The sequence below is a fragment of the Sander lucioperca genome, chromosome 4 (genome assembly GCF_008315115.2).
Source record: "Sander lucioperca isolate FBNREF2018 chromosome 4, SLUC_FBN_1.2, whole genome shotgun sequence".
Lineage (NCBI taxonomy): Eukaryota > Metazoa > Chordata > Actinopteri > Perciformes > Percidae > Sander > Sander lucioperca.
The window spans coordinates 35182971-35209451 of NC_050176.1; the positions used below are offsets into that span (position 1 = coordinate 35182971).

Below are 26481 nucleotides of genomic sequence, written 5' to 3' on the forward strand. Positions count from 1 at the left end.
AACAAAGTATCAATTAAACACTGAAAAGGTTAATAAACTCTAGTGGCACGATCCAGCTCCAGCAGCAGAAGAAAGTGTGGTTTTATTAGTACTGAGTTAATTACAAATTAATATAATTCTGGATAATGCATGACAAAAAAAAATCCTTGGTTGCTGCTGTTATTAATCATTACTGTTAGGGCCGTGGCTGATAGAATAGTTTTTAAATGGTGTTTTAATAATATTAAACGTGTTGATGACAGGCTAGCCTCACGGGCAAATGTCAAGTGCCTTCGTGGGGGAAAACAACAATGCGCATGCCCAAAGCCGTTATGGAAGCGGATGACACAAATTTGAAGCCAGGTGCGGCTGATTTGTTGCCCCTCTGAAGTACTGTTGTCATGTGGTTTTTAGTTGGCAGAAGTAGCCTAACTTAGAAAGTAACTGGTGTCACCATGAACAATGTGGGTTATCTTCTACAACACACATTTACCGTAAAACCATTTGACTTAAAATTTGAGAGTAGAGAACACCTCGGTGCCCACCAGCCGCGAGATATTATAAACAAAACCTCTGGTAGTGGTTCTCCAGGAAAAAATGGCTAACTGCTAGCTTATACGCTAATTTTGTTTCCCGTGTGTGTTGTTCGGAAGGGAATCTGAGAGGATTACTATACCTGAAAGCAGCAGGACAGCTCGGTAAAATTGGGCAAACATAACGTTAACCCAAACTGACAGCCCATTCATAGGAGGAGTTGTAACGTTATAACAACAAACCGGAGAACCAGGTATGTGCTCACTCTGACTATCACCTGTGTTAAACGTAGGAAATGTGAAAGTGCAATATGTCAACATTTTAAAATGTTGTAATTTTCTGGTTTTGCATTTGTGCAAAGTAGTTTTTGCCCCTATATTTTCCCCCACATTTTTCCGTCACTGCATAGGGGGCGGAGCCAGACGATATAAACATTCGGGGCTTAGCCCAAACCTAAGGGGGTCCGGAGGCATGCTCCTCCGGTGGAGATTTTTTTCGTCAGCTAAATGCACTATTTTTCAGGCTGTTTGAGATAATAGAATGCCTAAAATTATATACACTATCTGGGAAAATTATGATAGTTACTCGAGTTAAAAATAAAAAAAGAAATCACCCAGTAGAGCCTACAACCTATTTTGTATTTAATTGTTCTCCAGCTGTAGTGAATCCAAAATACCAAAAATGTTAAGGATGACTCATTTTCACCCCCGGCAACTAAAAAGAGGCAACCATTATCTGACTATTTTTAAGTTAGCCTACATAGGTAAAATTGGAATTTGGTGTAAACATCATTACTAATCTTAAGAGTTAAGTTCTGTTTAGTTTGTGCTTAGCTGATAAATTTGCTACATCAGAATCCATGAAATGGAAAAAAGAACAATTGAAGCTTTAACTGCACAAAAAGGTTTATCGTGTATTTTTAAACAATACACAAGTATTATTAATGTAATATAATAAAACAATAAAAATCTGTTTTAAAACAAGAAGAATTTATTAATTCATGCATTTCAATTTATACAAAAATTATCCTTAACAGGTAAAATAGAAACTTAGAAAGAAAGCAGTACAGGTGAGGATGAAGGCCAGGTGAGGAGAGTAGTGATGGTGTCGAGTGGAAGAAGAGCAGCAGCACTTCTGATAATCCTGCAAGAAATGATAAGCACAAATCAATCAGAGGCAAAACATACAACTAATAATCAAACAAAACTTTCTGATCTTCTTTATCACTATATTTCTCAATTAGTCTCTCTTCTTATCCCACTAATGTGCCGAGATTAGCTGTAAAACATGCCCTGAGATAACTTAGCATTTGATACAAGTTGTGTGTTTCGGTTTTACGTTTTTCTCTTAATAACAACTAATCATGTTAACTCGCTAGCTAGCCAGCAATACAGTCACTTAACTCAAGTGTTACAACAGCGGATTCACAAACCTGCAACACTTGTCCGCGGTTCGTCTGACGCTGCTTCTGAATCACTCTCCGGCCGGTGAGGTCTGTTACTATGGTTACTAGTGTTCCTGTTCCGTATAAAAAAACTTTGTTATATCCATAACTTCAGCCGGTTAGCCAGTAAGCTCGCGACACCGATGAAACATACAACATGACAACAGCCCGCCAGCCCCTGATGACAAGTTAACGACGAAGAAGAAGATGTATATTCTTCTTCGTTAGTTTTTATTGGCTGTTGGCAAACAAGCTGAGTGATGCGCGATGCATTACCGTCCGCCACCACGCACGGTAATAGAGCTTTTGTTTCATTTTTTGCCGCTCCAGTCAGAAAGACTGAGAGAGGAAATGAAACAAAGTTTAAGTTATTTTAAAAAACCTAAAAGATTCGGGGCTTTTGACAAAACATTCGGGGCTTAAGCCCAATTAGCCCCCCCCCCCCCCGCCGTTGGCTACTGTATTATACTGTAGCCACCGTTTCTAGATTTAATAAATTATAGGCTAAGTGAAATCTAAAAAATATTAATGCTTAATCATATAAGGCACTTAACAATGTGAATGTTGCTCTACATAGAACGTCTATGTTTGACTTTTGATCCAGTTTAAACACAAGAGCTTGATGGTATCTTGAGGATAAGCCACTTACCTTTAAAGGATCAGTTAGATGAGCTTCAGTTGTCACCTTTTACAGTCTATGGTTGTCACATCATGGTGCAACAGCCACACCGCTGTTTGCTGTCACTGTTACAACCAGTCAACCACTAGAGGGTGCTCAGTTTGAGCTTTTCTAAGGTCAGTGCTTTGAAATGTATCAACTGTTTGCCCCCAAAAGTAAGTGTTTTTAGTGCTTTTAACATGTCTCTGAGATGAATATAGATTATTGTGTAAAACTCATAAATGCCTGTTTTAAGGTGAAACAGTACTTTTAGTTTGGAGTTTTATTATGAGAGCAAGGTTGTGGTGTTCATGTTGTATATTTATGTTGAATTAACATCTAATGGTTGTCAGTCTGTAGTATCACAATGTTGTCTGACCCTCTAGCTGCAGCAGTGTGTTAGATCTGCTCCAAAATCTTAACTTTGGCCCCATCTACAGTTCATCCAGAGAACTGCAGTCAGACTACTGTAACCATCACTGTATGTTGAGGGCAAAGTTTAAGGACCAGTTCACCCAAATTAGAAGAAACATCTTTTCTCTCTTACCTTCTACCTTTGCATACAGTTTTGGTTGTATTTTCTGAACCTTTACGAATATCACTACTGAGACTTATACTATCACAATATAATTAGGTTGAATACAGTTTTGTTTGTGATGCCAAAGCATTGAAAAATGACATGAACAAAAAGCTAACTTTAAGTACTCATGCATATAGAAGCAGGGACAATAGAGAACTTAAAATAAAAATCCCTTTTTATTCAAAGCCTTTAAACCCAGATGTATACTACGCCCTCCTGGGGTCATCAGAGAAAAAAAATCTTAGCACACAGTTTACAACACCGAGGGCACAGTTTATAAACTGTGCGCACAGATTTCTGCATGGCTTTTTTTCTCAGCTTACCCCAGGGGGGCTCTATAGAATACAACAAAGGTTCAAACCTATGGTTCACCCCCAGTCTGTTTTAAAAAAAATGAACTCATGAACAAGCCATGTAACCAATAAAGGCTTCTCATTATAAATTCCATTTTGGTTGGTCCTACTCTTCTAAAAGTGAGTGCCTTAAGTTCTTTGACGAAGGATTACAACCATAGGAGGAGGAAGGAAGTAAGAAATAGGGAAAAGTGGGTGCATCCTAAGACCCATTGAGTACACCTCTATTTTTCTGGACTGAATTATTCTGAGCTGCAAATAACAATTATTTTCATTAATCTGTTGGCTATTTTTGTGATTAATCGTTTTATCCACAAACTGGGATAAATGCCAATCACAATTTCCCTGAGCCCAAGGTTACGTATCCAGATATCTTTTTTTTGTCAGTTCAAAAAGCAAAGATGTTATGTTATGTTTACTTACATATAAGACAAAGGGAAGCAGCAAATCATCACATTTTAGGAGTTGGAACGAGGGCATTTGTGACATCTTTGCTTTTGCTGCTTATCAAAATGGTTGCTCATTCATTTTCTATAAATCAATCGTCTAATCATTTCAGTTTTAAAATGACTACTTTCTAGAAACAATATCTTGGTTCCTCTTGACAATGCAGACCCCCGTGTCAACAGTCCATTAGGAACTATTTTCTCCAATGAAACTAGAAGATCAGATTTAACTGGCCATTTTAACTTTTTTAACTCGTATCCACAACTACTGAGTCAGCTGCAGTTGTAGCAACTTTTCTACTCTTTCTACCTAAAATTCCCACAGCACACCATTTGTAGGGCTTCAACTAACGAATACTTTAATGATTAATCCACTGATTATTTTCTCCATTAATCATATGGTCTACCCATCACAAGTTCCTAAAGTGATGTCTTAAAATGTTTTGTTTTGTTTGACCAATTTACTATCATACACAACTTTTTTTTTTTTGCTTAAAAATGACTTAAAAGATTAATCAATTATCAAAATAGTTGCTGATTAATGTTATGTTGATTGACTAATCAATTAATCAACTCTGGATAATGAGTTTTCATTAGGAACCGTTATCTACTGAAATTAGAAAATGAAATCTAGAACAAGGTTACAGTCTACTCATTCTGCCTACAGTTCCCACAATGCACCATGTCTAAACTCGTTCAGAGGAATTAAAAAGTGAAAACCAGAAATGAAAGCAAAGCAAAAGGCTCAGAAATTCCCAACATAAACCCAACATTTGTATATTAATACCAGGTGTGAGACTCCAGGAACCTGTTATAATTTAAAATCAATTCCGGGTAACGGGGATGAGCCTGATTCTTGTTTTTCCTTTCAAAACATATTTGACAAAACAATCTCACTACAAAATCTACAATTGAATGACAACGGAGCATACATTTGCTGAGGAGGATCGTGATATGACTGAAAGCTCCAGAACAGCTACAAATAGACCGTGTAGTAAGATTGTTTTGTCAACTGCTGTTTCCAAGGCCAGAAATTAATTTTCAAACTCAACTTTTAAGCTTAAACAGGAACTACAAAAGTCCTTAAAATACAGAAAAAATGGAAATATGAACATCTAAAATTCCCTGACAATTTGCTGCTGAAGAAGATCATTCAGTATGATTGATAGCTCCAGATCAGACACAAAATGAACCTCATGATGGTGAGATTGTTTTGTGAGGTATCTGTAATGTACATGTTAGGGTTGAGGTGCAGCTCATTCTGTCCAAACATCGTTTTTGGTCACATAGCATCTTTAATACCACCATTATAATAATTAGGATATCAAAAGTATCGAGTATACATACATCATTTGCATTGTGGTACACAAATCTGAGCTGATTTATGTTTTTATATCTTTCATTCGTTGTTCTCAGGATCCACTTTTATTGTCTCGACATTGTGCTGATACATTGAATCGTCCTGAAGAACTTGACGCTATTTCAGGAAGGAGAACATTTAATTGGACATGTTGAGTAATATAAAAAGTTTTTTTGATATTTCCAAATGTAACTTGAATCCTATAGTCTACTACTTTCCAATACCAATAGTCAAGAATCTTGATATAAGCCAAACTAGAATCCATGTCACCAAAAATCAAAGTACTTCAGGTAGGTTTTTTCGCCTACAGTGGTCTTGATATTCTGTAGTTTTTCTTCTCTTTTTTGCAGTAAAGTTCTTGAAGCTGTGGGAACAGTCTCTTGAAGCCATGCCTGTTTTTGTAACAGTCCCAGTAAATGGATTCTCAGGAGTCTGAAGATGTGTGTATTTATGTGTGTGTATTGGTTGAGGAAAACGGTGAAACACCTCACTTCCTCTCTCCTCCACCACCTTTTCATGGTCTCAGTCTGTGATGCTGTCAGACGCTGGTGATGGAGGCCAGGCAGTTCGATGACTTCTGGAGTTTCTCAGGCTGTGTGGTGGGGGGTTCTGGGATGGCGCGAAAGCTGAATGGCAGTCCGATACTGCTGGTGCCGATGTGGCCGGGGCTCAGCGCTGGATTCTGCCGTCTATTGCTTTCCACTATGCTGGATGTGTTGGATGCAAGGCTTTCACGCGTCCTGTACAAGAGACAACAGAAAGTCACGTGTTTGCTTTTTAAATACATTAAATCTTATATTGGGTAACGTATAAGTGATGCTTGTCAAGAAAGAGGAATACCAATCAAATGGATTGCAATTGTTTTAAAGTCTATTTTGCAGACTGAAGAAAAATGCAGATACATTGTAGATTCTGAGAATAATAAGAGCAAATTGCTTCATAGGTTTCCTTCATAAAAAAATTCAAATAAGCACAAAGGCTTTTTTTCATGCCATTCATCTTGGAAAATACATTCAAATATATTAAAGAAAACTCCTAAATAGATCAAAGCAACTTAGTACACAATCATATTAATAAAATACATTATAAATATTAGGGCAGGGACGATATGCCTTTGTCCCGATTAGATTCTTTTACGATACATGGGTGCCCATTCCATTTTCATTGCGATTTTTATTTATTGCCATTGTAGAAGTATTCGATAGTATTGAGTATTGCGATTTTCTTTTCCTTCTTTTCCAAAAACAAAAATTTAGCATTTTTTTTAGTTTTAAAAAGTTTTAAAAATCTTCGCAAAAAAACACAATACATACGATTTGATTCATCAACCTCCATACTTGAGTCACATGATGCCAACTGAGCAAACTTCATCCACTGAGGAAAACTGTGATTGCTGAGTTAAGATATTTTTATGTTTTGTCAAAATAAAAAGATTATTTGGCTTTAGAGCTTTCAGAGTTACCACCACTTTACGTTTATAAAGTATTTTAGGTTTCGCTGTGTTTTCTACTTGAGTTTACCTCCCACACTTTACCAATAATGCTGGATTAAGACTTAACATTTTAAGAGCAAAGAGTTTGAATAGTGACACATGATAATACACATTCATTACAGTTAATTTTAGCAGATACCTGGGGGAGTTGAATCCACTGTCCACCGTGACACTGCTGCTGTCCATGCTGTCCAAACGGGCAGAGTGGGCCGACTTCTGGCTGCTGCTGTTCTCCGTCTCCTTGGGGCTAAGTAAGGTCAGATTGGTCTCCAGTTTCCGCTGCAGATCATGATCCTTCTCCCGCTCCAGTAGCCACTGCATGGTTCCCTCCCCACCACCACCACTGCCTCCACCGTTACCACCCACTTCCCCGTGTTCTTTGTTGTCCTCTGCCGTCGCCAACTCTTTGTGCGAGTCCTCCTCTGCCTCTTCCTCTTCCTCATCATCTGATACATTATAATAGTCAAAAGAGGCGGAGGGGACTGTTGGCTCTAAGCAGCCCTGTAAAACTGCCGGTGACGCTGAGGAAGTGGCTGAATTGGAAGGCTGCTGGGGCTCAGGATTGTCTAGGGCCTCTGTTGATTTGGCATGTGAGGCTTTCCGCAATGTGCCGGACTTGGTGTAGCTGCTGTCCACGTAGCCTGTGGGCAAGGCATTGTGTGGAGGTTTGAACAAAGTGTCCTTGCTGAAGATCTCTTTCCTCTTGATCACCATACCACCTCCTCCCCCTCCGGGATCTACGTTGTGTTGGTGTGGCGTCAAACGGGCATTTTGCACCGGCTCTGGCGTCTGGCTTGGCGTCAGTCGCACTGAGCCATTCTGTCCCTTTGCTGCCGACAAGTCCTCTTTGTACTCCATCGTGTGAGGAGAGGTGAGGTGAGGCGTTTGGCGGTCAGCCGGAGAGCCCTTTCGGAGTCCCCCTGATGAGGTTAATGTGTCATATTCTGATTTTGCCTGAGGCGAAGGGGCAGTTAGGATTGTTTCATTTGACGTATTGCACTGGAAGTACTCATCTGTCGAGGGCTTAGGAGAAAGTCCCATTAGCTCATTGTACGATGGCAAGCTGTCTCTGCTTTTGTTCCTCTCCATTGTACTCCGGATCCTTGACTCGTCCAAACTCCCTTTCCCCAAATCAGGCACATTAAAATCAGAGTGGAATTTAGCAGCAGAGAACATGATCCTTGAGTAGTGGGAGGACTTCTGTGTGGCGCGCAGGGTGCCGTCATCAGTGTAGTAATGACTACGCTCCTCAAGAGTGGGTTCAAAGTCTTCTGGCGCCCCCAGTGACGGGCCCTTGAGGGAGTTGTCCATGGACCGAGAGCGTTCCTTGGCTTGATCTGACCTCTCGTGACGCGACTTCCTGTCCTGATTGTGACTGTGACTTCTTTGCACTCTGGACTGGCACGTCCCGCGAGACGGCTCTGGGAAGGGCATCTCTGTCCGTCTCTTCGCTAGCTCACCAGACACGTCCCACTCAGGGGTAACAGGGCAGTACGATTCAGTAATGTTGGGGTTGCTATGGACCAGATATGTTGCGCCTCCACTTCGCCTGCGCTCCACGGTGTACATGGCCTCCCGAGGTGATCGAACTAACGAGTGGCTAAAGAAGCGGTAATCCCTTTCCATGAACAAAAGGTCCCAGTTTGAACCCTCAGATGGGTCTCCCCTGGAGGTTCGGGGCTTGCTATGTGAGCGGGACTTACCATGTGGGGCCCTCCTGTGGCCCCTCCCCCTCCTGCTGCGTGCACTGTGCTGGGCTGAAGACACTGCCTTGTTCTTCTGAGTACGCTCCTCCTCCAGCCTCTTCATCACAGCCGTGTGCCTTGCCACATTCTCCACTGTTAGGTCAGGGTTGATTCGACGGATTATCTCCATCTCCACCTCGCGGGGAATGGGCGTGATTGGCACTTCCTCGTCACGAAGAGGCCACTCCTCTGGGGGGAACTGGGCTGAGAAGGTGGCCAGATGCCTCATTTTGTCCTTCTTGAAACTCAGCCTGAAGAGCCTGAGACCGAACCTTTTGGATTGTTTCTCACCACTACTTCCTTCTTTCTTTTTGGTCAGAGTGTCACTTTTATAAGGGAAAGAAGTGATGCTTTTGCTCTTATCAGCAGCAGGCTCTTGAGGCGGCGGTTGCTGGACAGGAGGGGAAGTAGGAAGAGTGGGAAGAGGGGGATAAGGGTATGACGGCGGTTCTCCTCGGTGCTCCTTGGCTGACATGCTTGGTAGAGGTTCCCCGCCATTGTGATCCTTGGGGGGCTTACTTTGATGAGAATCTCCCCTATGCTCCTTTGGTGACTTACTACTGTGAAGTCTGGACAAGTCTTCGCGATAGGAGTTGTATGAGTCATTGTGATTCTTTCGAGGAGGCCTCTCTCTCAGGCAGCCAGGTGTGGATGGTGTTACGTTGCCAGACTGAGGCGAAGTGCATTGCTGAGGTTGCTGCTGCTGCTGCTGCTGCTGCTGTTGTTGTTGTTGTTGTTGTTGTTGTTGTGACTGTTGCGGTTGGCGCTCTTGCAGCCGATCATCCAGGTGATACCACTTGTTGTTGGTTCTGATGAGGGAAGGAGTGATAAAGTAGGTCTGTGGGGTGACAATGAAGTAGCCCTCTGGAGTTGGGTAGATCTTCCTCTCTCGCACCAGCATGTTCAGGGTATGTCGCAGAACCTCTGAGCTGGGTGTAGGCACGCCTGCAGGAAACGCAGATCGGACAAAGAACAAATTTCAGTTAAAAATGTTTATTATATTAAAATGGATATAAAAAAGGACATTTTCAAATCAGCCAAAATTCTGGCATACAAGTTAAGAAAACAACAAGCGTAGAGGGTAGTACATAAAATTAAAGACCCAATCACCAAACAAATGAAACATGAGCTCCAAGACATTCACAGTTGTTTTGAAAAATATTACAAAAACCTATATGCCCGGATGGCCTGTAAGGGGGACAAGTCACCTGAATCGCTGCTTGCTGCTTGCATCACTTAATCTTCCAACAATTACAGAAGATCAGAATAAAGCTTTACTGGCCAACGTGACTATAGGAGAACTCCAAAAGGCAATATCTAGACTCAAATCTAATAAGTCTCCAGGCTCTGATGGGTTTACAGCGGAATGGTATAAGACTTTTAGTGACTGTTTATCACCATTGTTGCTCAGAACTTTCAATTGGGTCCTTAAGAAATGAGAAATTCCTCCATTTTGGAGGGAAGCAATTATAACTGTGATACCAAAATAAGGGAAAGATGGGACAGACTGCTCTAACTACTGCCCAATTAGTTTGTTAAACCAGGATTATAAGCTCTTCACATCAATTCTAGCAAAACGCTTAGAAATAATACTTCCAGATATTATACAGTTGGATCAAACAGGTTTCATTAGACAGAGGCAAACACAGGATAACGTTAGGAGGACATTACATTTAATTAACCATATAAACAAAGATAATTTAGAGGCTGTCCTGCTAGGGTTAGATGCAGAGAAGGCATTCAACTCTGTTGACTGGTCCTTCCTATATAAGATACTAGAGAGATTTCAGTTCAACGATGACTTTGTTAGGACAATACAAGCTTTATACTATAAACCAACAGCTTAAATTTGGATTAATGTAGGATTATCAAATATTTTTGAATTAGAGAGGGGATGTCGACAAGGTTGTCCCGTGTCCCCGCTCTTATTCGCCATCTTTATAGAGCCCTTGAGTCAGTGGATAAGACAGAACGAGAAGATAAGGGGGATCATGGTGTCCCAAGAAGAACACAAAATTGCCCTTTTCGCAGATGATATTTTGATATACTTGGGGCATCCATCTGCTTCCTTTCCAGAATTGCTCATAACCCTGAGAGAATACGGTTTATTATCGGGTTATAAACTAAACACCAACAAATCTTAGATTTTGACATTTAATTACTCTCGTAGCCAATCCATCAGAGAGGAATTTAAAATGAATTGGGAATCAAAGTCAATTAAATACCTAGGTGTGAATATTCCTAAACATTTGAATATGATTGTATCAGAGAACTATGACCCCCTATTTTCCAAAATCAAATCTGACCTGACCAGATGGAATCTAGTGCCCTTTTTAGGATTAGGACAGAGGGTAGAAGCAATAAAAATGAACATGCTACCCAGATTATTATATCTGTTCCAAAACACACCAGCAGAACTTCCAAAGGGGAAATTTCAAGAATTAGACAAATTAATATCCCGATTCATCTGGCAGGGGAAGAGGCCAAGAATTCGCTATAAGACTCTTCAACTAGCAAAAGACAAAGGAGGCCTTTCTCTCCCCCGAATATTAAGAATTGCTACCAAGCGGTGCAGATAAAAATTTTAGTTAATATCTGCAACCCTTCTTATAAAGTGAAGTGGAAAGACATAGAATGTCAGATATCTAGTGATATTCCATTACAAGCAATCATCGGGGACAGTGGGTTGGTTGCCTGTCTAAAAGACATAAACCCATTGATAAAAATGTCAATTAAGATTTGGCACAGGGTAGTCAATGAAAACAAGGCCAAAGAACCATACTGGATTATAAGATGGATAGGATATGACTCAGATTTCATACCAAACAGGATGGATGAAAGATTTAAACAGTGGGCCGATAAAGGGTTAATAAAACACTGTGACCTCTATGAGGGGGGCACGCTGTGACAGTTCCAGAATCTTAAAAATCGATTCGGTTTAACCAGTCAGGATTTTTATACATTTTTGCAACTTAGACATTACCTAGAGAAAATAACGAGAAAGGAAGAATTGCAACAAACTAATTTTGGTATAGTGAAGATATTTCTACTCGGCTACAGGTCAGACCCTGAACGTGGAAACATATCAAAGATATAAGGTATTACAAGAGGTAGAGGGGAATGATACTGCATATATAAAGGAGAAATGGGAGAAGGAGAGTAACATTGTGATGCAGATGGAAATGTGGGGGAAAATAATTTCACAACAGTGGAGAAATACATCTGCTCCGTCCTGGAGAGAATTTGGGTGGAAGAGTATAGTTAGGTTTTTTAGAGTTCCAGCTCAAAGGATTTCTCAGGGAGCAAGTACATGCTGTTGGAGATCCTGTGGCGAGAATAAGGCAACACATTTTCATGTGTTTTGGGACTGCCCGGCCATTTCAAAATATTGGAAAGAAATTAAATTGACCATGGGGAAAATCATGACAATAGCGATTCCATCAGAGTTTGTGACTTTATGTCTGGGATTAAGACCGGACACTGTGACAGGGTCTGAAAACAAATATATGTATAATATCCTATTACTAGCGAGTAAGAAAGCAATCACAAGGAAATGGTTACTAAAAGATTCTCCTACAATCGAGGACTGGATCAAAGTGGTTCAGGATGTTTTTATAATGGAGAAGCTAACTTTCACTCTCAGGCTTGAACAAGATAAGTTTGAGAGCTACTGGAAAACGTGGATAAACTTTATAACAACTTTAAGGCAAGATTCTGGGTAATGTGATAAATCCCCCTAGTTTTTTGACTCCACTCATCTGGTTCAGTTTTCTTTCTTTGTTTCAGCAAATAGAGAGTTATACATGTATACAGCAAACGTTCTTACTTAATCTAATTAATACCACTTGTGTTGTTGATTTGCCATCGCAGTTATTATCACCCCACCATAGGATATTATTTGCAGGAAAAGTTTATGAATGAGGAAAGGTACATATGGAGCAGACAAATGTATTAATTTTACAGCTGTTATTGTCTATTTTACTCTCTGCTGTATGTTTACCTATTGTATTCTATTTTTATTCTTGTAGTTATCACTACCACTTCTTATTTTTTGGATTCTTAAAGCAGCCATATTATGATCATTTTCAGGTTCATAATTGTATTTTAAGGTTGTACCAGAATAGGTTTACATGGTTTAATTTTCAAAAAACACCATATTTTTGTTGTACTGCACCGCTCTCTCTCACTGCTACAGTTCCTCTTTTCAGCTGGTCTCTGTTTTAGCTACAGAGTGAGACCTCTTTTCTTCTTCTGTACTATCTTTGATTGCACTGCACATGCGCAGTAGCTCAGATGTAGATCATGTCAGCTAGCTAGCTCCATAGACAGTAAAAAGGCTGTTTCTACAACTTTGGTCAGTTACAAGGCAGGATTAGCTGGGAGACTTCTAAATGAGGGTGCACATGTAAGTAGTTCTTTTGTAGATTATGGTGAACTTGTGTGTGTTGTAGCAGTGCTTTGCTATTGAGAACGAGGTAGCATGCTAGCGTTAGCATGCTAGCGTTAGCATGCTAGCGTTAACGCTACAAGCTAATGGTTGCGGTTAGCCTGAAGGCAGGACACATTCAGAAACCGTATCTCACTCTAAACAGCATGGATGGATTTTTTTCAAAGTTTGTATGTGTGTGGAAGCACCAGAGACACAACATAACACCCCAAATCCCATAAAAAGTGATCTTTTCATAATATGGGCACTTTAAGTTCCCTACCAGTCCAGAACTGGTATAGAAGTACTGTGATGGGCGAGAGTGTGGGTGCTTTTGTAATGATGTGAATTTTTCTTTCTTGATCAATGGCATGTATACAGACTTAAGAGCAACATGTATAATTTTTTTTTTCCTTTAAATAAAAAGTTTAATAACAACAACAAAAAAGGACATTTTGAAAAGTATATTGGGAATGTGGGGACAATTAAAGACAGTTAAAATAATCAAAATGACCAGATAGAAGAGGAAGAAAGAAAAAAAAAAAAGAAAAACCATGAGATTTCTTTGTCTTGCAATGTGAGAGAACTGCTACTACTGTAGAAAATCATGGTGAGAGCTCAAAAAAACAAAAATAAACAAACCCAGCTTGTCAAGGAAAGACAGGATAACTAAAATATCTTGAGGGCTATATTAATATGAATAAAATACTTGCAACGTGTTTCAGATACCCAATGCATGTTTAAACATAAATTAAAATGTAAATCCTATATATTTCACATCAGAGGCATATTATACACTAAATAAATAAAATTAGGAGTGAAATATGGGACTGGATGAGGATGATGTGAGGTTTCTTCAAAGCATGACTGAACCCTAAATTGCTTAAAAAAGAAAAGCCAACTAATTAATAAGACATTCTTTGAAGATCTAACTAAACTGAAGTAATGTTTAAACCTTTCCCTTAAATTTCCCATCACAGTTTTTTTTTTAAATAAAATAATTGCATATTCTGCATCTTCATATTCAATCATTTCATTCACAATATAATGCTTTTGTGGAGTGAAATTTTCAAACCAAGGTTTTTCATAAATGCACCATTACATCATATAGATATATTGCAGATGTATTGTGCAATGTTTTAAACACATTTCTCTAAATCTTAGCTTGACATAAGTATGTTTGGAAACATGATCGCCTTAAAATTCAAGCTAAACTTACATTGGCCTGACCGCATGAATGAATGACCATGAAGGACCATGAATTAGCATTTTTAAAACATTTTTTAAAATGAATAATGAATCATATATTTTTTTAAATCTTATCACAGGTCTTTTCTGCACGTCTTTAAAAAGTTTTAGGTCAGTTTTACACAGCATCAAACGGGCATTTTTGTTTGTTTGTTGACGAAGCTAACTTTTCTTTAATTGCACCCTAACACAGCTCATACAAATCCTCTTACATTTTAAAGAATGTCCATGAATTGTATGTCTACTATAATACTGATATCATAAAACGATCTAAGATTTAATCTGTATGTAAAAACAAATGGTACTTATTAAACTAAACAATCCCATTCCCAGATGATTACTGAGGATATTTATTCAGTCACCTCAAGAGCTTAGCTTAAAAAATGACCGAATCGACATTAAAAGTAGTTCATTTAAATAACACCATTCATAACCTTTGTCTAGCATGGTCTTGTGTTGCCTGACATTACATCACCCCTGTTAGTTTTTTTATTTTTATTTTTTAAACAGAAATGATGCAACCTATAAGTTTAACTCCTTTCCACTGTGCATGGCATATATATAGAAGTAAAGATGAATTTGAGGGACATGCTTCTCAGTAGATTTGACTGACAAATCGTTATACGGAGGTTAAACCTGTGCTTTTAAACTTTGTGTTTGGATACATTTAAGGCTTGACCAAAAACAGATCATAATTTTGTTTTACTACTACTACTACTACTACTACTACTACTACTACTACTACTACTACTACTAATAATAATAATAATAATAATAATAATAATAATAATAAGATAGGATAATTTAACAACATAAATGTGCTATTTGCATGATGTCACCGAATTCAAGTTTATCATTTAATATAGGTCTGGTTATCTAAGTAAATAAACTCGTTGAGTTTCTTGGAATCTCTTTTACAGAATATCCACAATACAGAATCATACATAATTTATTCATAGCCATGAATCAATATGTATATATTACTTGTCACTGGTGAAGAAAACCAAAAACAGTACTTGAGTTAAAAAAAAAAAATTAAAAAAAAATAGGAGAGAAGGATGGGAAACGGAGTGAAAGTGTTTTTGTAGATTTTAGTCCTGTTTCAATGACATTTTTTAGAGAAATTGTGGATTAAATTCAAGTTTAGGACTGCAATCATTTTTTTCTTTGTCAGAAAATAGTGAAGAAAATTATATAAAAATGATATCTTCAAATGTGTTATTATGCCCAAACTACAGTCCAAATTCCAAAGGTATTCTGTTTCTTATCATATATAATAATCAGAGAAAAGCAGCAAATCCTTACATCTGAGAAGTTGGCACCAGTGAATTTTGGGATTTTTGCTTGAAAAAACCATTGATTATTAAAATAGTTGCAAATTATTAACTGAAGTTTGACTAACCGCCTAATCACCTAATAGTTTCAGATATATTCCTGTTGAAATATTATGATGTTTGCAAGATTTTACAGGATAAAATATCTCAATTCTCAATGACTCACTCAAACGTGTCAGAGCCTTCAGGTGATATTAACAGATGTTTGAAAGCCTAAATAGATCATTACTTTGCTCTTTGAATCTGGCTTTAATGTTAAGACAAGCATTACATAAAACTGATGTTAATAAGCAACAAATAATAAACCAGGTATGACACATGCATGGATGTATATAATCACCATTTCTACCTTAATATTTACAGTCACTGCTGATTTTCTAAAAACATATGCCACATAATGTATTCAAAACTCAGTTTCTACATACTTTGGTGCAGTCCTGTATTAAGGAGGTCAGAGGAGCGTACCTGGGAAGCTGGCAGTGAGGTGCTCCACCAGAGCCTCCTGGTTGACAGGCTTGTGGGCAGAGTTCATAGCAGAGATGGCCAGGCACAAGATTTCACCCAGCGGGATGAACTGTGACTGGCTGATAGGTGACATACTGATCGGCGACACGTCACCTGCAGGGGGAGGAGAGGAAGGAGGAGGCACAACTGTTAGATCATGAATGAACAGCAGGCGCAGCGTGTGAAGCTATGATGTAATGGTCAAACCGCAGCAGTTTGCATGCTGCCTGGAACAGCTCCACCCCTCCTCTCTGTGCTGCCTTTAGCCTCTCATTCCTCCTGTTTCTCGTAGGTTAGCAAAGCGAAGCAGATGCTGCAGCAGCCGTAGTGTGGGATCACGCAAATCTTTTTTTGCAAACCTCGTTATTCAATTCTCATCATCTCACCAACATAAGCTTCCACAATCAAACCCAACATATTTGACATTTAAGAAAACATAACTGACTTTAGCGCCACATTGAGAGCTCACACACAGACATTCTCTGTTGCCTTTGTTGAATTAAGCAGGCTTTGCTGTCAGCAGTAGTGAGATCATCCTACAACCAGACGGCCCGGCTTCAAGCCCCTCTGAGAGTAAACATCTGCCCTGCTGAAAAGATGTAAAGCAACACACTGAATTCATCGCTGCAGCAACTATGCTGTAGCTGACCCTGTCTTAAATGACCTAAATCTGGTGATTGGAATCAGGCGATACAAGGTAGAAAATATACCAACAAAGCCTCCATTACTGATACCTAACCTAACATTAGGTCTCCTGATGTTCACAGATAAACAGCAGAATTAATGTTGCCTTATTGATAACTGTTTTAAAGTTTTGTTATCATTTGGCTATCCACACTTCATTTACCGAGCTGATCTGTGCTGATCTGTGCAGGGCCCTGCCTCCTCACCACACTCAGCTGAATGGTCAGTTAAGCAACACGATGACGTTATCTCTGCTTAGTATCACAGCCCCTTCATCTTTACTTGTTTTTTTTTTGGATCTGCCAGTGAATTGGTCCAAAAAAAATCCCTGTCTGGTGCTTTTATAGTATAGTACAGTATAGTATGGGAATGAGGTTGTAGTATGTATGTTTCACATCTTACAATGAAGCAAAAACAGCAAAATATGCAAATATTTATAATAAAAGGGTCAGAAAGGATCTGATTTTCTTGGTAAGGACATAAATTCTTGAAGAAAGATTTTGTAATCTCAACAAATGCCAAATATGAATCTGTCACAAAATCTGGCGCACGACTGAACATTTGGGTACTCAGGAAAACAATTTGAAAAAAATGCACATTTTGTCAGTGTTTTACCATTAGTTTTATTTATATTTCTAAATATGGGTAAGTAAATATGAAGGAGATGGGAAAATATGTCAGGAAGTAAACAGAGATTTGGACCCAACGAAATGCAGTATTGAATTTTAAAACAAGCCAAAAGAGTGTTCAATAACAAGGGAAAGCTTTAGATGAAATAATTCTAAATATTTCTCCTTCCCCATTTTTATTTAACCATATTTGATACATTAGAGAAATAAGGAAAATGGGAAGTTAGCAACATTTCCCACTCGATAACAAACATTTTGTCCACTATGAACTCTGCCCTTTGACCCCAAATCAAACTGCCTTTGCTCTGCGTAGAGAGAGGGTGGAGCTTTTGATGGTGGGAGTGTCAAAAACTCACCTGGCGCACGATAACTTGGCGGGGACGGAGAAAAATGAGGAGCAGGAGGGGGAGGAAGATGCTGCTGCTTCTGCACACGGATGTCTTTCTCACTACGGGAGAGATTGTGCTCCAGCGGGCGCTCGGTAAGCTCCGAGTTGGGCCAGGCCCGCCGCAGATTGCTGCTGCGGTTCTTCTTCATCGTGACCCCTTTACCAGGTGGCCCTCACCCCCCCAGGGGCTTCTGGGATAAGGTGGAGGGAGAGTGGGGAAGGAAGGAGGGAGGTTGGGAAGGGGGGGTGTGCAGGGGGAGGTCGACCAACCTCAGGCTCAGTGCCTCCCCCGCATCAGTAAGAACGTCCCGCTAGAGCGATCACACACCAGACATGGCAGAAACCAGTGTGCACCTTCACACACATACACACGTCTCATTTACATCCACGAGCAAGCTACAAACGACTGTGTTCGCACTGTGGGTGGTTGTCATCGGCTGCTGGGCTCTCCCAGGCTGATCTGGAGCGATGGCGGTGGAGGCGCAGGTGATTGCGCGAGGCATCACCCTTTCATCGGCATCAGTCCCAGCCACCATTTGTAGCATCCCCATTTGCATGCGTAGGGAGGCACATTACGTAGCCGCTCTGATGTGGGAGGAGGGAGTAGGAGAGAGGTGGGGGGGGGGCAGGGGTAGAGATGAGGGAAATGGGGCATTGGAAGCAAGGAGGACGGTGAGGAGAGATTTCAGTGGAGGTTTTTGGATCCGCTTGTTTCTTTTGAGTAGAAGGTAACACGGGAAGGAAGGGAGGGAGGGGATGGATGGATGGTCAAATATTCAAAGCTTAAGAGGCCCAGTCTTCGACAATAGCTCAATTCACCACAGGAGTGCTTGGCCGATCCCCGGAAAACAAAAGAGCCCACTTAAAAAAAAAAACAGAAATAAAAGCTCCATTTACCCTAATGGGCAGTGAAGCCTCAATAGTATGCCAAGCACTGGAGACGACACGTTCACCTCCATCTTTATCCGATCAAGCACGAGACCCCATCGTCCTTTCGACAACAGCACACCAGGAGAGGGTGGGGAGAAAAAAATGGAGAGCATAGAAATAAATAAATAAATTTCAAGAATAGATATCCACCGTTTACCGCAATCCAACGGAAGAGGCTCCCGTAGCATCCATTCATTAACGGGGGGGATGCAAACTCCAGTCAACGGCAAATCTCTTTCAACGCTAATGCTGCAGCTGCTCCCAGCACCTCCAGGAAGGGTGTGTGAGTATGTGTGTGTGTGTGTGTGTGTGTGTGTGTGTGTGTGTGTGTGTGTATATATATGTGTGTGTGTGTGTGAGAGAAAGTGTGTATGCGCGCATCCGCCTGCTGCGCGCGATTCTGCGTGAGCATGCATGCGTCTGTCTGGGTGATTGAGGCTGAGGGGAGGGGTGGAGAGGATGCGAGAGAGAGAGAGTGAAAGAGAGTGAAAGAGAGAGAGAGATTGAGGACATACATAAGGCAGAGAGGAGAGCAAATATCAACAGCTTGAAACACACACAAGAAAAAAATATATATATATTTTCAGCCCTCAGATGATGTCCGGGGAATAGCTCAGGCTCTGAATCTTATGCTGAATTTTCATCCTTACCCTCCTTCCTCTCTTTTTCCCTAACCCTCTGCTCTTGAAGGATAAGGGGCCCCTTAAACCACCATCCGTCCTGTTTATGTGTCTCACCTCAAGCTAAAGACTTGACAGGGCTACAACCGAAGGAAATCGTTTTAAAGGTGCTGATTTGTGTCTCTCATCGGTTCTTCCCACCGGTTGATTCCGTAACTAATACTGTGTGGAGCTGTCAGTGAAAAAGGAAAAACCCCAAAGCATCACCTTGATCACGTCCAGAGTGGCAGCTCCTGCCAGCTGCAGACTCCTGCTGACTCACGTGCGTGGAGTGTGAATGGACGGTTGGAGGGACCGAATAAGGAGCAAAGTGAGAGGGCAGGACAGGCCATGGGTTGGGGGGGTACGGTGTCACAACCAATCTGCTCCAGTTCACTGATACCAAAGAAGGAGGAGAGGAAGGGAAGGAGGGGTGAGGGGGAGGAGTAGGAGGAGGGAGAGCGACACCACGCCAGCCATTTTATTTCTCAGTAGTGCTGCAACAGCCTTTGTTGCCATGACGACCCAAGCCGATGATCTCATAGCTGTTACCTTTGAGTGCTGTTCCCTTAAAGAGCCAGTTACTCAAGATAGAAGCAGACAGACACCACATAGACGAGGACTGAACTGTCTGTTATGTGGACAGAAAATACTCCTGCATCGCTGCTGAAGATCTGAGATCCTTCAACACTTATCTTACAACAACTATAAGACACAATTACACTAACTGGGAGAAATAAATGGCACAGAGCCCTGATAGTGGCAAGACTTTTTCTGAAAAATACATCTACAGTGACTACAATATGCTAGATATCACATGGCAAATCCTGCTGACTCCAAATTTCAGGCAATTAGAGTTGGGACAATTAGTCAATTAAGTGATTAGTTGATCTAAATAATTTTTGACTAATTGATTCATTGTTTAAAGGTGCAGTAGGTAAGACTTATAAAACTAACTTTCTGTCATATTTGCTGAAACTGACTAGTTTCCAGTAGAATTACATGAAGCAGGTAATTTAAAAAAAAAAAATCAGGCTCCTCTGGCACCACCTACAGCCTGTAGTGTGATTTGCAAAAATCCACAGCTCCCTGTTTAGATGCACCAATCAGGGCCGGGGGGGGTGTCTAACTGCGTGTCAGTCACTGCTCATGCACACGCATTCATTCTCCCTTGTGGGGGGAGGGGCTTATGAGACCGTTTTGGGCTTTAGCGGAAAGGGGGGGAGGGGGGGGTTGAGAGACAGAGACTGAGAAGTTTTCGATGTTAAAAATTCCTGGATGTTCACAATCCTACCTACAGCACCTTTAAGTCACTATTCAAGCAAAAATACTTAACACAAAGTGCAGTTTGTTTTGCAGGTAAATGGTCAAAACCAAAGCATTAGATGAATTATAATATTGATGTGATGTTGGTTGTTGATGAAAAGTCAGTGGATTACCAGTCAGACAGACCAACATCCATAGAGCCACCACTAGCGTGGCTAAAAATGTTTTGAAGATACAAATTACATTGAGTTGAACTCTCATAAAATGTTATAGCTGTGAGACAATTGTCTTTTAGTGAAAGTACATCAACTAAGAGTACGACAGCAATAATCTAGTGCAGACTGGATGTATCTAAACACTTGTGTTACTAAGAGATTACCAATAAAATGTGATTGAATGAACCCTGCATGCAGATGTTGCATTGTGTTCGGATTAAAATACCAATGGTGGGATAGCACCATGCTGCTGTAGTAGTTCTGAGCTATAAAGAATTTGTGGCCTGTTACAAATTCATCCAACTTCCTTGCAAACAGGACCATTTCTGCCAGTGTCTGCCCTCCAGTGGAACATTTATGACAATACGTCTTTTTCACAGTTAGCTCTCTAGGCCAGAATAAAGAGACAAAAGAAGTGTACACAACATCCTACATAACACATCTGACATTAAGATATATGCTGCGTTAAACATTTCCCCCAATTCTCTACTGGGACTATCCCTTTCCTTCCATGGAGACCTTGGCTGTAGCAGGGAATGCAGTGCCATAGTGTTTTCCTGAACAAATGCTCCACTTTTCCTTCCTTAAAAGCAAACACTCCTCCCAGTCCATTGTTTATATCCTGCTAACGGATACAAAGTCCCTCAGATAATCAGATTGAATTGTCAGTATTAAAAAACACTTTGTTTCCACATAGCTGAAAATCCACAACTTTTTGTCTAAATGTTGTAATCCAGCTACTTTTTGGCTCTCAGCCCTAATCAAACATTCTCAGGCAGTTTGGGGGATAATCTGCAGCAGTCACATGAGTAAATGCAGCACTATATGTACAAATCAAAATGCATTTAACAACAGCAAAATTACTTCAGCCTTCTGTTACTTTAAGACAACTTAACTTTATTAAAGTTCCTCTTTCCCTGCAGCCTGTCTGTGAGTTTTCTTCTTACACTCTTTTGTGCAAGGCATGTGCATAAAAAAAACATTCTTTCAGATGCATTCAGTTGTCCAAAATCTTGTTAATAAAAGACAATATAGTCGTATCATTCTGCAAGTATCCATTTTGCCAAATGCTGACCTTCTACACACAGTTAATGAACAGCCTATGGTGAAAATTGACATTTTCCATATGATTAAACAACACCCCAAAAGTCACTGTTTCAGGTAATCTCAAAGAGGCAAAATGGTTAAAATGTAACTCCTGGTTGAATTCACATGAGGCTTACCATTAAACTAAAGATTGATTATGCTGCCCAATAATGGGGTCCTGTTCTGAGTTAATTTCCAAGATATCTGTCTTTTGTAGTGGACAACTTATAACACACAAATATATATCAGTATCTCATTTGCATGTGGACCAACACTATATAAGCACTGTTGGTTTTGGCATTATTGAGTCTGGTGAGTTATTAGCTTTAAGTCAAACATTCCACAGCTTATCAGTGTGTTTGCTTCAGTAGTGTTAGTGAAGTAAACGACACTTCCTCTGGTAGACAGACACAGAAAAAAAGCAGCGGCACAAAATCAAAATCTATTTTAGGATTTACCTTTGGGCTATAACAGCCCTAACTAATTGAAGTGTTTCAATACAACCAATGTCTATCAGCTCAATGTAGAAATCTGATAACAAGGACGGAGCTGTAGAGGTGTTTGAGCAGTCAATACACACTAAAATTTACAGATTAATAAGAACAATGAAGAGTCTGGTCAGTGTTGTGCCATAGCAGTAGGTACCACAGGTTGACTTTAGATAAACAAATTGCTTAATCCCAAAGCACTCATAGAACTGACAATCTAAACTGAGGCTCTATCGTGAAACAGACATAAATAAGACACGCGTGCGCACACGCACGCGCACGCGCACACACACACACACACACACACACACACACACACACACACACACACACACACACACACACACACACACACACACACACACACACACACACACACACACACACACATATAAGCTTATGATGGGTGCAGTTGCTGACAATACCTCAAGTCATCCAAACCTGTCCCAGCACATTCATGAGTTATTGGCTTGTCAGAAGAAGATGAGTATGAGTGTGGGAATGTTAAACTGGAGTAGAACTGGGCCCAGGTCCTGTCTTCTCTTTCTGGATGAGTAAACCTACCTGATATGAAGCAGCTGAGGTTATAAGGTGAGATGCTGCCTAAACTCCTCATCAGACTAGCTACGACTGGTTTCATGCAACCTGTCTTAACTCACAGAGGGTGTAGACAGACATTATATATTTATTTTTTAATCACAATCATAAAAAGGAGAGTCATATTAGGTTGATTGTCAATCAGCAGCATTTGCCAGCTCTTAGAGAGCTGTGAAATCAGCATGAAATAACCAGCAGAGCTCTGAAGTGCCACAAACTGCAGGTAAATCTGTCAGAAAGGTATTTAGATCATCAAAGACAACAGTCACAAACAAGCTCTGTAACATGTTGGTGAGATACAGAAAAATATTCCAATTGTGAAGTAGTTTTTTCACATTTGGTTCTTTGTTACTTGAGCACCTAGTTTGCAGGTGAAGTAACACTCATTCTACAAATCTCAAGTCCTTGAAGACATGTCCAGGTAGAGCTGGGCAATATATCGATATTATATCGATATCGTGATATGAGACTAGATATCGTCTTAGATTTTGGATATCGTAATATGGGATAAGTGTTGTCTTTTCCTGGTTTTAAAGGCTGCATTACAGTGAAGTTATGTCAGTTTCTGAACTTACCAGACTGTTGTAACTTATATTATTTGCCTTTACCCACTTAGTCATTATATCCACATTACTGGTGATTATTTATCAAAAATCTCATTGTGTAAATATTTTGTGAAAGCACCAATAGTCAACACTACAATATCATTGCAGTATCGATATCGAGGTATATCGTGATATTTGATTTTCTCCATATCGCCCAGCCCTATGTCCAGGTCTTCATAAGTAAGCTACAAGGCTCTTGCAAGTCTTTTCGGGTTTCTGAATGCTGACCATTAGAATGACACAGCATTTGATTAGGTAGTTAGCTTTTTTATTAAGGAAGTCTAATTGAAATAAATCTCTCTTACAAGAGAACCAAGAACAAAAGACAATTCAGTCATCATCACAAACCCAGTCACATTAATTAAAACATTCACAAGTTGTTACTAAATTATCAGTAAGTAGAACTTTAAAGTATTTCAGAGGAGTTAGTCTCTAAGTTGAGTTTGTGTTGCAGTTCATTCCAGTAGTAAAATGCACAATACCTGAAACTAATCTTCCCCAGTTCAACATTATTCAGGGTGTGCAGCTCTTTTTCATTGTTCCGGGATTTTATTGTGTAAAAACCTGACACGTGGATGTTTTTGCTATCAAGTCTCAGGTCAGCTCAAGTCTTTAGGATGTCAAGTCTCAAGTAAGTGAAGTCTGAGCTGAACAGTGAAGTCCATGTCCTCATTTTTGTGACTTTTGTGAAGTGTGATTCAAGTCCAAGTCTCAAGTCTACAGCTGGACAGACACATACAGTGTAAAAGGGAATACTGCAAAATGGTATGCAAGTTAATATGGCTCAGTGGAGTTCAAGGTTTAAATCAATTTACTTGTGGCATCTAGTCGACTTATTCTGACAGATTGTGTGTCCAAGATTTGTCAGATTTAATTACATGTTATTGCCACTGCACTCTACACTTATTGTTAACATTCTTAACTTTCTAAACGCTTGCTTTTACTGGATGAGTTTGCTTTGATGGGCATATTTTTGTGGCCATGCTGCAAGCCACATTTCCCATGCAAAGAAAGCATATTAACACCCCTGTCTCTAAAACTCTTTCCCCATTATATCAAAATCCACGCAGAATGAAATTAGGTAGGAAGTAACGAATATTATGTAAAGGACCGCCTTTGCAACTTTACATTCTACAGTTGAGTGCAATAGCATGAGTATGCATGATTCTTAACATAGCCTACCTATGCACTTGATGTCAAAGCCCTGTGGTGGTTTTAGGGTCCGTCTGGTCCATCCGTTCCTGAGGACCTGGAGATGAACTTCTTTCCCCTGAATCAGCAGCACATGCTCATCTATCCAGCCGAGGAAGAGGATCTCAGACAGCGCGTGTGTCAGCGCCTTGTTCCAGAAATGCTGCATGTTCACGGCTTTGAAATTCGCGAATACCTCGTAGCCGGTGTGATGCTGTAACTTTACTGACAGCGCGGCCGGTGGTGATGGTGATGATGATGATGATGGGGTGTCCTCTTCATCTTCTCTGCGACGCTGCGACAGCACCAGAGCCAGAGAGTGCGGAGCTACTTGGAGGAACTTCTCCATTCCTGCTCCACTCAAAGTTAACGGTCACGGTCGTGAAAGTCAAAGAAAACTACCGTTCCTTTACTGTACGGCATTGTTTAGACCACACGTGTACGTTTCAATTCTCAAACTGCCTGATAATCTTAACCGGTTCAGACATATTAAAGAAATGGACAACCGAGTAGAAGAAAACACGCTGCGCTGATCCAGAGTCTGCAGCACGACGATAGAAATGTTAAACACAGGTGCTCCATGTAAAATCGGGGAAATAAGCAACCTGACACGCCATCCGCTGCAGCCAACTAACCCAACTGTCAAAGAGTATTAGGGCCTATTTTCAGCGACAAAAGAGGCGAGGACATGTGCTGCGTTCACGCGCCACACGTAAACTCCTACTTTACACTTTGCAAGACCACCAGTAAGCCTCTTTTTTTTTTTGTTAGAGATTGTTTACTAATTGTATTCTGATCTAATAGTTAACAATAACAACAGCCAATTTAATGTGTAACTCAAAACATCAACATTTTAGCAAATGGTTAGCAGCAACACACTAATGGGACAAAAAAGTTGGCCAGAAAAGAGAAACACCTGCACGATTTAGTGCAAAATCAACTTCAACTTTAGCTGTATTGTCAGTCACCAAAGCGAAATTTGTCTTGATGCAAGGTAAAACAGAACAGTAGTGCATACATCATAATAAAATACATTATAAAATATGGCACACATATTCCCCCACACAAGCTCAAAAACTACCATAGATTTCAACCAACACCATCAAATATAAGTTTCACAAAGGTAGCTACCTTAAAATACTAGTGTTTTTTTTACAGGACTTCTGTACTAGATTGCATTATAATATATAGGGGTATCTCAATAATTTGTAGATTTTTATGGCAGAAATCAAGGGACATAAAGATGTTTTATCTCTCAGATATGCCTCAGATAATTTGGTTTAAAATAATAATAAATGTTTACAAATCAATCCGGGACACTTGATTGTAGAGCTGCAACGATGTGTGGATTAATCGAATAGTCGATGAACTATCAAATCATTAATAAAAGTAAGTTTTCATTTTTGTTTGCAAAAATCCCACAATTTAGATAGTTAAATCTGAAAATGTATGCAAACAACAATCATACAATAAAGTTAATATAATCATGCCAGCAAGGAATGATTTACTTTTGATTGCGTATCGTACAGAGTTTTTCCCAAGCCTATGATCTTAACATTAACAAAAATGAAGAAAAAAAAACAAGTGCATGTTATGCTTGTATACTAGCAGCCTATATCAATAATATAATATTAAGGTGC

At 40.0% G+C, this 26481-nt stretch overlaps 1 protein-coding gene and 1 long non-coding RNA gene across 3 annotated transcripts; one reads left to right on the forward strand and one right to left on the reverse strand.

The window, feature by feature from the left end:
• The first annotated feature begins 373 nt into the window (after positions 1-373).
• LOC118494822 lies at positions 374-6290 on the forward strand. Its single transcript, XR_004897029.1, has 2 exons — positions 374-766; positions 5411-6290. It is a non-coding gene; the product is annotated as an uncharacterized LOC118494822 (long non-coding RNA).
• On the reverse strand, positions 5270-25485 carry stox2a (storkhead box 2a). 2 transcript variants are annotated; one of them, XM_031276980.2, is made up of 4 exons: positions 24833-25485; positions 16065-16217; positions 6986-9536; positions 5270-6094 (listed from the first exon to the last, which is right to left on the reverse strand). In XM_031276980.2, the coding sequence occupies exons 1-4, from the start codon at positions 25188-25190 to the stop codon at positions 5893-5895; spliced, it is 3264 nt and encodes a 1087-aa protein (XP_031132840.1). In that variant the 5' UTR covers positions 25191-25485; the 3' UTR covers positions 5270-5892. The 2 variants fall into 2 exon arrangements, with proteins under 2 accessions (XP_031132840.1, XP_031132842.1); XM_031276982.2 differs by lacking the exon at positions 24833-25485 and adding an exon at positions 17773-19056.
• Positions 25486-26481: the final 996 nt, after the last annotated feature.